Raw genomic sequence first — 11978 nt, 5'->3', positions numbered from 1 at the left:
CATGAACTGCAGGTCCCTGGCATCTCTAGCTGTTGGCCGTAGCAACAACAGCAGCATCAAGCTAGGTAGAACCGAGAAAGTTTTTCGTACCAACAGTTCTCTGTGACCTCAAGAAACAAAGATATATATGAAAGATCGCCAGAATTCTCCTTTAACATGAGACCAATGACCAAGGCGGCACACAAACATTTTTTATTGTTTATTTGATGCAATTACAAGTGAAGTTTCATTTGAAATAAAATTGGCTGAATACTCATCTGTCCCTAATACAAACTTGCTTCCTATAGCTGCTGATATGGAACAGGGCCAAATGTTTGTTTTATGAAGCCAGCACACTAGCATAGTGAGCTGGGCTACCAAACACTAACACAATGAGATGCCATTTGTAACTGTAGCTCTCAATGAGATGCCATTTGTATGCTACTGTAGCTCTCAATGGCAGAGATCACAGGATGGTATTTTGGAGTACAAGTCTTCCATAAATAGATCAAAAGCAAAGTATTTAGTCATGTCCCAGTCAGTCATGTTGGTCTCTCTGGTCAGGGTGGTCATGTCCCAGTCATGTTGGTCTCTCTGATCAGGGTGGTCATGTCCCAGTCATGTTGGTCTCTCTGGTCAGGGTGGTCATGTCCCAGTCATGTTGGTCTCCAGGGTGGTCATGTCCCAGTCATGTTGGTCTCTCTGATCTGGGTGGTCATGTCCCAGTCATGTTGGTCTCTCTGATCAGGGTGGTCATGTCCCAGTCATGTTGGTCTCTCTGGTCAGGGTGGTCATGTCCCAGTCATGTTGGTCTCCAAGGTGGTCATGTCCCAGTCACACTGGTCTCTGGTCAGGGTGGTCATGTCCCAGTCATGTTGGTCTCTCTGGTCAGGGTGGACACACAACAGTGTGTCCATGCGTGTTGCTTCTCTCTGGCCAGGGTGGATATTCACCCTCCGACAACAGTGTGTGTGTGTGTGCGCTTATTTGTATGTGTGCGCTTGTGTATGTGTGCGTGTGTGTGTGTGTCTTCTCTTTTCAGTCCTCATTTAGACCTCATTGTGTGTGTGTGCATGGATGTTCTGTTTTCAGTCCTCATTTAGACATCATCATCTTGACAAACTCTGTTAGAAAAGAAAGAACAAAATGCAGAGAGAAAATTCACTGTGAAGAAAGAGAAAACAATAGTAACTACTGAATGCACATGGATGTCAGCTCTACTGAATGTACAACCCTACGTTAGCTTTACTGCTTTCTTTAGTTTATTTTGATATTTGGTTAGCTTTCGTTCATTTTGATATCTGGTTAGCTTTAGTTTAAACATATCTGAGGGGTATTTCACAAAGGCAGAATTAAGAAATCCAATATAAGCAATTAAGCGAGGCTTGACATAGCGTTGTCTGGTCATCCTAGCTCAACGCGTTTCATTAACGGCAATCCAGGATGGGTAGGAGCGACTATGTCAAGCAGGCATAAGCGATTCAGGATACGTGCGCTTTCTCGTTTCTGTAATTAGCAAAATGCAGAAAATAGCGTCATTCACACAAAGTGAACAACCACTTTTGATAGACTAACAATGCAGTAAAGTTTGGGGAAATACGGCTATTTCTGTTAATCAGCGAGAGTAGGCGTGATGTCTATCAACAACCAGCCATGACTTCCCAACTCTACCACAACTTCCCAACTCTACCAGAACTTCCCAACTCTACCAGAACTTCCCAACAACTTCCCAACTCTACCATAACTCTACCATAACTTCCCAACTCTTCCTTAACTGCAGGACAGCAGGCTGTTTACTTTTCTCTGTAAACGCGTTATCAAACGTGTTTTATCATCTATACTATACGCACACCTTTTGTTTGAACAGGAGTACACACACACTCATTCAGTGGGGGGAGCTGAATATTCACACACACACACACACACACACACACACACACATACACATACACATACACACACATATACCCACACACTCGTTCAGGCAGGTGGGTGCTGAATATTCACACACACACACATACACACACACTCGTTCAGGTGGGAGCTGAATATTTAATAGTTGTGTTGGAGGTCAGAGCTGGTGTCCAGATAATGTTTCCTGTCAGGTCATCTCTAAGCACAGTGTGTGTGTGTATGTGTGTGAGTGTGTGTGTGAGTGTGTGTGTGTGTGTGTGTGTGAGTGTGGGTGGGCAGCCGTGGCCCACTGGTTAGCACTCTGGACTTGTAACCGGAGGGTTGCCGGTTTGAGCCCCGACCAGTGGGCCGCGGCTGAAGTGCCCTTGAGCAAAGCACCTAACCCCTCACTGCTCCCCGAGCGCCGCTGTTGATGCAGGCAGCTCACTGCGCCGGGATTAGTGTGTGCTTCACCTCACTGTGTGTTCACTGTGTGCTGTTTGTGTTTCACTAATTCACCGATTGGGTTAAATGCAGAGACAAAATTTCCCTCACGGGATCAAAAAAGTATATATACTATATACTTATACTATGTGTGTCTATGTGTGTGTGTGTGTGTATCTATGTGTGTGTGTGTGAGTGTGTGTGTGTTTGAGTGTGTCTATGTGTGTGTGAGTGTGTGTGTGTGTTTTGTGTGAGTGTGTTTGAGTGTGTCTATGTGTGTGTGTGTGTGTGTGTGTGTATGAGTGTGTCCATGTGTGTGTGAGTGTGTGTGTGTGTCTATGTGTGTGTGAGTGTATATGTGTGTGTGAGTGTCTGAGTCAGTGTGTGTGAGTGTGTATGAGTGTATCTATGTGTGTGAGAGTGAGTGTGTATGAATCTATGTGTGTGTGTGTGAGTGAGTGAGTGTGTATGAGTGTATCTATGTGTGTGAGAGTGAGTGAGTGTGTAAGGTAAACATATCTGCCTTTGCAGCGGAAGAGGATATTGTGCTGACACCATGTTCTCTCTCTCTTTTTCTCTCTCTCAGACACTTAAAGAAAGCTCAGATTACACACACACACACACACACACACACACACACACACACACACAGGTCCAAAGGTAAGTGTGTGCCAGCAGGGAAGCAGGTGTGTGCGTCTGTGTGTATATGTGCGTCTGTATGTGTAGTGTGTGTGTATGTGTAGTGTGTGTGCGTCTGTGTGTATATGTGCATCTGTATGTGTAGTGTGTGTGTATGTGTAGTGTGTGTGCGTCTGTGTGGATATGTGCGTCTGTGTGTGTGTGTGCATCTGTGTGTGTAGTGTGTGTATGTGTGTGAAGTGTGTATGGGTGCGTTTGTGTGTGTAGTGTGTGTGTGCATCTGTGTGTGTAGTGTGTGTATGTGTGCATCTGTGTGTGTAGTGTGTGTGTGCATCTGTGTGCGTATGTGTATGTGTGCGTCTGTGTGTGTAGTCTGTGTGTGTAGTGTGTGTATGTCTGTATGTGTGTGTAGTGTGTGTGTGCATCTGTGTGTGTAGTGTGTGTATGTGTGTGTAGTGTGTATGTGTGTGTAATGTGTATGTGTGTGTAGTGTTTGTGCATCTGTGTGTGTAGTGTGTGTGTGTGTGTGCATCTGTGTGTGTAGTGTGTGTGTGTGCATCTGTGTGTGTGTGTATGTAGTGTGTTTGTGCATCTGTGTGTGTGTGTATGTAGTGTGTGTGTGTGTAGTGTGTGTGTGTGTGTAGTGTGTTTGTGTGTGTAGTGTGTGTGTGTGTGCATCTGTGTGTGTAGTGTGTATGTGTGTGTGCATCTGTGTGTGTAGTGTGTGTGTGTGCATCTGTGTGTAGTGTGTGTGTGCATCTGTGTGTGTGTGTATGTAGTGTGTGTGTGTGTAGTGTGTGTGTGTGTGTAGTGTGTGTGCATCTGTGTGTGTGTGTGTGTAGTGTGCATCTGTGTGTGTAATGTGTGTAGTGTGTGTGTGTGTGTAGTGTGTGTGCATCTGTGTGTGTAGTGTGTGTGTGTGTGCATCTGTGTGTGTAGTGTGTGTGTGTGCATCTGTGTGTGTGTGTGTGTATGTAGTGTGTGTGTGTGTAGTGTGTGTGTGCATCTGTGTGTGTGTGTGTGCATCTGTGTGTGTAGTGTGTGTATGTGTGTAGTGTGTGTGTGTGTGCATCTGTGTGTGTGTGTATGTAGTGTGTGTGTGTAGTGTGTTTGTGCATCTGTGTGTGTGTGTATGTAGTGTGTGTGTGTGTGTAGTGTGTTTGTGTGTGTAGTGTGTGTGTGTGTGCATCTGTGTGTGTAGTGTGTATGTGTGTGTGCATCTGTGTGTGTAGTGTGTGTGTGTGCATCTGTGTGTAGTGTGTGTGTGCATCTGTGTGTGTGTGTATGTAGTGTGTGTGTGTGTAGTGTGTGTGTGTGTGTAGTGTGTGTGTGCATCTGTGTGTGTGTGTGTGTAGTGTGCATCTGTGTGTGTAATGTGTGTAGTGTGTGTGTGTAGTGTGTGTGTGTGTGTGTGCATCTGTGTGTGTAGTGTGTATGTGTGTGTGCATCTGTGTGTGTAGTGTGTGTGTGTATCTGTGTGTGTGTGTGTATGTAGTGTGTGTGTGTGTAGTGTGTGTGTGCATCTGTGTGTGTGTGTGTGCATCTGTGTGTGTAGTGTGTGTGTGTGTGCATCTGTGTGTGTAGTGTGTGTATGTGTGTAGTGTGTGTGTGTGTGTGCATCTGTGTGTGTAGTGTAGTGTGTGTGTGTGTGCATCTGTGTGTGTAGTGTGTGTGTGTGTGCATCTGTGTGTGTAGTGTGTGTATGTGTGTAGTGTGTGTGTGTGTGCATCTGTGTGTGTAGTGTGTGTGTGTGTGTGCATCTGTGTGTGTAGTGTGTGTATGTGTGTAGTGTGTGTGTGTGTGCATCTGTGTGTGTAGTGTGTGTGTGTGTGTGCATCTGTGTGTGTAGTGTGTGTATGTGTGTAGTGTGTGTGTGTGTGCATCTGTGTGTGTGTACCCTCAAAGTCGACAGTTCCGTCCCCGTTGTTGTCGGCCTCCCGGATGACGTTTTCGATCTCGCGTGCACTCGTCGTCTCCCCGAGCAGCTTCATCATGGCGTGACGGAGTTCCTCTGTGGTGATGGAGCCGTCCCCATCTATGTCAAACTACACACACACACACACACACACACATAGTCCCCGTCTATGTCAAACTACATACAAATTTCAGTATATCATTTGGAATGACTGATGCTGATTAACACACACATCCAAATATTCAAAAAGAGGCAGTTATGTTCTTCTTCTTCTTCTTCTTCTTATTATTATTATCATTATTATGTTTCACATCTAAATTAGGGCTGTCAAAATAACAAAGAGCCAGATTAAACACATTTCGTAGTGACATTTGACCCAGTGCAATCCTAGAGTTAGTGTAGAAGAGTAGAGTTAGTGTAGAAGAGTAGAGTTAGTGTAGAGGAGTAGAGTTAGTGTAGAAGAGTAGAGTTAGTGTAAAAGAGTAGAGTTAGTGTAGAAGAGTAGAGTTAGTGTAAAAGAGTAGAGTTAGTGTAGAAGAGTAGAGTTAGTGTAAAAGAGTAGAGTTGATGATGACACTAATGGAGTGCCCACCTCTCTGAAGACTTATTCTACACTAATAAGTAGAGTTGATTATGAATGAGTAGTGTGTGTGTGTGAGCAGTGTGTGTGTGTGTGTGTCCACCTCTCTGAAGGCGTGTGTGTGTGAGCAGTGTGTGTGTGTGAGCAGTGTGTGTGTGTGTGTGTCCACCTCTCTGAAGGCGTGTGTGTGCGAGCAGTGTGTGTGTGTGTCCACCTCTCTGAAGGCGTGTGTGTGTGAGCAGTGTGTGTGTGTGTGTGTGTGTGTGTGTGTCCACCTCTCTGAAGGCGTGTGTGTGTGAGCAGTATGTGTGTGTGTGTGTGTGTGTCCACCTCTCTGAAGGCGTGTGTGTGCGAGCAGTGTGTGTGTGTCCACCTCTCTGAAGGCGTGTGTGTGCGAGCAGTGTGTGTGTGTGTCCACCTCTCTGAAGGCGTGTGTGTGTGAGCAGTGTGTGTGTGTGTGAGCAGTGTGTGTGTGTGTGTGTGTGTGTCCACCTCTCTGAAGGCGTGTGTGTGTGAGCAGTGTGTGTGTGTGAGCAGTGTGTGTGTGTGTGTCCACCTCTCTGAAGGCGTCCTTAAGCTCCTTGAGGCCGATCGTGTGTGTGTGTGAGCAGTGTGTGTGTGTGAGCAGTGTGTGTGTGTGTGTCCACCTCTCTGAAGGCGTGTGTGTGTGAGCAGTGTGTGTGTGTGAGCAGTGTGTGTGTGTGTGTCCACCTCTCTGAAGGCGTCCTTAAGCTCCTTGAGGCCGATCGTGTGTGTGTGTGAGCAGTGTGTGTGTGTGAGCAGTGTGTGTGTGTGTGTCCACCTCTCTGAAGGCGTGTGTGTGTGAGCAGTGTGTGTGTCCACCTCTCTGAAGGCATGTGTGTGTGAGCAGTGTGTGTGTGTGTGAGCAGTGTGTGTGTGTGTCCACCTCTCTGAAGGCGTCCTTAAGCTCCTTGAGGCCGATCATTCCCGCTGTCTCAGCCAGCAGTTTGGGGGCCATCAACTCCACAAAGTCCTCAAAGTCCACACTTCCCCCAACTGTAAACACACACACACACACAAAGTCCTCAAAGTCCACACTTCCCCCAACTGTAAACACACACACACACACACACACACACAAAGTCCTCAAAGTCCACACTTCCACCAACTGTAAACACACACACACAAAGTCCTCAAAGTCCACACTTCCCCCAACTGTAAACACACACACACAAAGTCCTCAAAGTCCACACTTCCCCCAACTGTAAACACACACACACACACACACAAAGTCCTCAAAGTCCACACTTCCCCCAACTGTAAACACACACACACACACAAACACACAAAGGGCTATATTTTAACGGTCTGAAACGGAGGTGTCTGCGCAAAACGCAAGTCACTTTGTGAGCGGATCTTGGGCGCTGATGCTATTTTACCGGCGGGATATTTGACTGTTGCGCCTGACGCAAATCTAAAATGGGGTGGTCTGAAGTAGCTACATTACTCATGGGTGTGGTTTGGGCGTAACGTGCAATAAACCAATCAGGGCGTCATCTCACATTCCCTTTAACAACAGGCACGCTTGTTTCATAGCTGATTGCTATTATGGTGGAGTGGGATCATTTTTATTTTTCTCATTGAATGTTTAGTATACCTTATATACATGTAGTGAAATCTAATTGTCATCTCCTTACTCTGACCCTTGTGTTTTCTGAAACTCTTATGTTGGAATGTTTAGTTAAATTAACCCCTGTGTCACCGAACTGTGGGTAACCCTCAGGATGGGGGGTCGTAAACATTTCTTATCTTTGTTAAAATACCAGATGGTTAGGTGATCACTGGAGGGTGACAACTTGTGATTTTCCATGGGTGTGGGGTAAGGGTATAAGAGTTGGCTTCACCCACAGTTGTGTGGGCTTGTTACTTTGACATCGTGAATAAAGCTGCAGTCTCACACCAGTTGTCTTGGATTAATTTTGACCACAGTGGCGTATTTGCCAGGCGCAGCCAGGAGCGTTCACAGCGCTATAATTTTACTGTTCAGTTAGGAACGGTCAGCTATTGATTTTTCCTCTTGACAAAATGTAATACAGAATTGTCACAAAGACATACTTTCTGATGTTTTGGGATCACTCTCACTGAATATCGAGATTATGGTGATATTTTTGCTATGTACAATGTAATCTAACATTACTACATTACATTACATTACATTACATTTGGCTGACGCTTTTTAACCAAAGCGACTAACAACATGGTAAACAGTAAGTTTTTAGAACAATTCTCACAATTTTAGGACAGTTTAAAAAAAACATTAGAGTACAGTAAGAATAAGTGCGTCGGTGAGTGCTGTTTTTAACAGTTACTTGTCAGTTTAAAACGGCTGGTGAGTGCTAGGATCAGTAAGACTTGTTGTAAGTGTTGCTATGAGAGTAGATGTTCTCTAAAGAGCTGGGTCTTCAGGAGTTTTTTGAAAGTGGAAAAGGATGTCCCTGCCCTTGTAGGAACTGGCAGTGTGTTCCACCAACGAGGAACAACAGATGAGAAAAGTTTGGATTGGCTTGAGCGTACCGGTGGTAGAGCTAGACGTCGTTCGTCAGAGGAGCGCAGCGGTCTGGAGGTAGTGTAAGTCTGTATGAGGGCATTCAAGTAGGTGACTAGACAATGCATGTCTTCTGTCAGTTAATCTCTTCTCTCCCGTGCTGCTGCTGGGGCATTTGGGTTAAATGGCATCAACATGCAGTTCAACATCACGTCTCCTGAATTAAGTCATCTAATATTTCCTAATTTATGTCATCAACACATCCGTGATTCGTGAAAATGTGTATGCTAGATTTTTGCCTATTTTTTCACATCTTAATGGACACCACACTGATTTCCCTCGAGTGGTAATGTTTTTCTTTGAAATTATGTATGGTTTACCGAAATGGTAACTACGTTGTAAAGATGAGTGGAGCAAAGTGTGCGTTGCGCAGCACAGGCGGGCTGTGAGAAACAGTTTCCAAGTTGACCTAACTTTCAACTCTGCACAGTATATCTCATTAACTGCATGACAATAGGCTATTTACAATATTTTCTGTTAAGTAGAGTTTGTAAACACGTTATCCTCAACTTAATGCACGCACAACATTTGTTTGAGCAGGAGAGAGAATAACAATGAATGGATGCAGCAACTACAGAAATTGTAGCCATACTTGCTGCTTTCTTGTACTATTTGCTGGTTAACAGCACATAAAAGCTGATTTAAGATAATTCACTAACTCGAGACTTTAAGGCCATCATGGATATAAAACGTTTTTTGAAAATAACGAAAGGATGGAGGGAACATAACAAAAATTGGAGTTATTTCAGATGGGCTACAACAAGGTAGGCAAAATTGTGGTGCTTAAAACCTTAGCTGGAATAATGCTTAGGCTGATGTTAAAGCGCACGCGATGTTTAAAGCCATACACAACGGTAAATTGGAACAAAACTAAAGATAACTTTAGCCCAGGGGTCTCAAACACCCGGCCCGCGGGCCAAATCCGGCCCGCGTCCTGCCCAATTCCGGCCCGCGACGTATGACAAAATAATAATGTAATCCGGCCCTTGAGGCTATTAATTGCGACAAACAACGATACTGATTTAAATAGACGATAGATCCAGGTACGGTGACAAATCTCATTTATAGGCCTACTCTGCTCCACTGTGTGCAAGAAATCCATAGCTTGATTCAAACCCAAAATCGCTGCGCAAAGTTTTCAGGAAATACTTGTATTACACGCGAGAAACACAAAGACGTGCATATGTAATGACGCGGAAGCGATGCAGGCCATAGTGTTGCAGAAATTGAAGCAGAAATTAAGCAGAAATAGGCCTACACCAAATGTTGAAAAACGTTCACGTGCGATGAAGTCTTAGGTAAGCTATGTTATTCACCTATTCTAATTCTGAAGGAGAATATCCTTTTGGAGATTATGATCGATCGTCTATGACAGTGATAGTCACGGTGCGTCTGTGAATGGAGGTGCGTGTACAACGGTGTCCACTAAGCATACCATGCTTGTTTCGACCCTCTGCCCAACATAGCTTGGAGGTTGCAGTGGTAATCGTGATGATAGTGTCCGTAATGGATGTGGTACAGACAGCAGGGCTAGTAGAAATAGGGCTCTAAAGAACTACAAAGTCAACCGCAATATGATGCGAACTTCTGGGTACTGCAGATTACCCGCGATAGGAACTGTTTGACCAGAATACTTTATTGTAGGCCTATATTGTAGTAATCTATTACTAAACCACAACATATTAGGTGTTGGTATACATCTTAGGTGTTTTCCTGTTAATTTGTTATGTGGGTAATATGAAAAAAGGAAAGTAAACCTGCTTAAATATCTTCATCCATGTATTTACTGAAAGGTGCATAATTTCAGGTGCTTGCCATCCAGTGACAAATTACATGGGTAAATGTACCCCCTTCATAAACTTTTGTTTTACTCAAAGATTTTTACATTTACAGTAGGACTTCATCTCTGACCACTTTCAAGCCATGGCCTTTTGAAATTTTGATATAAAAATCCAATGGTGTTGCTTTCTTAACCCTGATGCCTAGTTTGCCAGGTTTAAAAAAGTTATGAGAGGAAATATTTTTATTTGGTGTGAAACACACACACCTGTTTTTATGTTTTTCATTTATTTTATAATTTGTATTAATATTTATTTTATCATTATTTTATTTATAAGCTAAGGTTGCTAGCACAGGTGTCTAAAACTAGATAAAAAAACACTTGCACTTTCTGTTTGCAGTTTTGTGTGGTATTTGAAAAAAAGAACATTGCATTTTCAGAAATAGCCGGCCCTCCAATCAGATGACGTTGGCAGAATTGGCCCCCAGCTCATTTGAGTTTGAGACCCCTGCTTTAGCCTTTATAGGGCTGTTGTCCAAATTAATAGGTCATAATTAGATGTTGTACTATATAGGCTACTAAATTTTTAGGTCACCAATGCACGAACAAAACCGGGAAATGGACAAATATTATCAAGGCTTTGAATATTTTCATCTGTGCAAGGGGGTGTCTGTAGATTGGTGTGCAACGCATTCATTCATGCAGGCCTGTGGTCATGCATGCGCCCTTAAAATAGCATCTGCATTTGCGCCACAGACTTTAGACCAGGGAGTTCCTGGTCTGTATCGGAATTGTTTTCTGAAACTGCAAAATATCAACAGTGAACGTTTGCGCCGGAACACGCCCCGTCTTTTCGCTGAACCGCCCCGGCGGGCACAATCGAATTCCCTAATTTACAGGCACATACCTGTGGAGGGAAAATTCCAGTATGCGCTGACTGCAAAATAGGAAAGACAAAAGCGCGAGTCTACAAAGTTGCGCTGGAACGCACGATAGAGCCCAAAGACTCAGAAGAGGTCAAGATAACTCACTCATTAAGGCCAACTCCTAATTGCCTGTGTGTGTGTGTGTGTGTGTGATCACTTACGGTTCATGTTGATGTTCTGGCCGAGTTCTATGAGTTCCATCTCTGTGGGCATATAGCCCATGGTCCTCATGAGGTTCCCCAGGTCCTTACAGCTGATGAGTCCATCCCGGTCCTTATCGAACTCCTCAAATGCCTCACGTAGCTCTAGAACCCCCACAGCCGAGTTAGTCACTCACTCTTCTGTACTATACTACACATTTGCTACAATATTAAGCTACTATACTCACTCTACACATCTTCGTGTAACCAGTCTATCTCGATGCCCAAGACAGTCTTCTTGGGCTGAGGCTTCACCTCACTGTGTGTTCACTGTGTGCTGAGTGTGTTTCACTAATTCACGGATTTGGATAAATGCAGAGACCAAATTTCCCTCACGGGATCAAAAGAGTATATATACTTATACTATATACACATTTCTCTATGTTAGAGACATTAAAGGCTCATCTTATCTTATCTTATCTACTAAAAACAGTGTCAGAGTAGTTAATAGCGCACGCACCATGCAGTTTGGCTTTAGAACTAACCACTCTACTGACACTGCATGCTGCTATTTTACTGAACACATTCAGGCTAATCTTGACAAGGGAGGAGTACTGGGTGCTGTGTTGTTCGACCTACGAAAGGCTTTTGACCACCCAGTACTCCTCTCCAAGTTAGCTAGCTTTCAGTTGTCCCCGAGTGTACTAGACTGGATGGAGTCATATTTATTAAGTCGTGCCCAATGCGTTAGGATAAAGGATAAAGCATCATCCTTAAGAGCATGTTCCATGGGGGTACCGCAAGGTTCCATCTTGGGCCACTTTTGTTCAGCACATACATCAACAATCTCCCATCGGTATGTGACGGTGTGGAGATATTGATGTATGCTGATGACACATGGCAAAGACCCAGGACAGGTTGCCCTCAAATCGACACAAACACTTACTAAAGTCACAAAGTGGCTGAACAATTCTTGTCTCACATTAAATACTGATAAAACTGTCACCATGTTTTTTCGAGTTTAAATACCTGGGAGTGACTTTAGACTCTACACTCACTTTTTAAAAACACATTAAAAACCTAGAGAATACAGTGAAGTATAGCATAGCTAATTTC

The 11978-nt window shown here is 44.0% G+C and overlaps 1 protein-coding gene across 1 annotated transcript in view; it reads right to left on the bottom strand.

Moving 5' to 3' along the window:
- Positions 1-213: 213 nt before the first annotated feature.
- Positions 214-11978, bottom strand: part of cabp5b (calcium binding protein 5b) — a 16020-nt gene continuing 4255 nt past the window's right edge. Inside the window, exons 3-6 of the mRNA XM_042082281.1 lie at positions 10884-11027; positions 6358-6467; positions 4853-5000; positions 214-1103 (exon numbers count right to left, since the gene is read on the bottom strand). Of these exons, the coding sequence (XP_041938215.1) occupies positions 1075-1103; positions 4853-5000; positions 6358-6467; positions 10884-11027 (431 nt within the window). The 3' untranslated portion in view covers positions 214-1074. The remainder of the gene's footprint in view (positions 1104-4852; positions 5001-6357; positions 6468-10883; positions 11028-11978) is intronic.

The sequence above is a fragment of the Alosa sapidissima genome, chromosome 24, assembly GCF_018492685.1.
Source record: "Alosa sapidissima isolate fAloSap1 chromosome 24, fAloSap1.pri, whole genome shotgun sequence".
NCBI classification, from domain to species: Eukaryota; Metazoa; Chordata; class Actinopteri; order Clupeiformes; family Clupeidae; genus Alosa; species Alosa sapidissima.
This window is presented reverse-complemented; position numbering and strand designations above follow the sequence as displayed.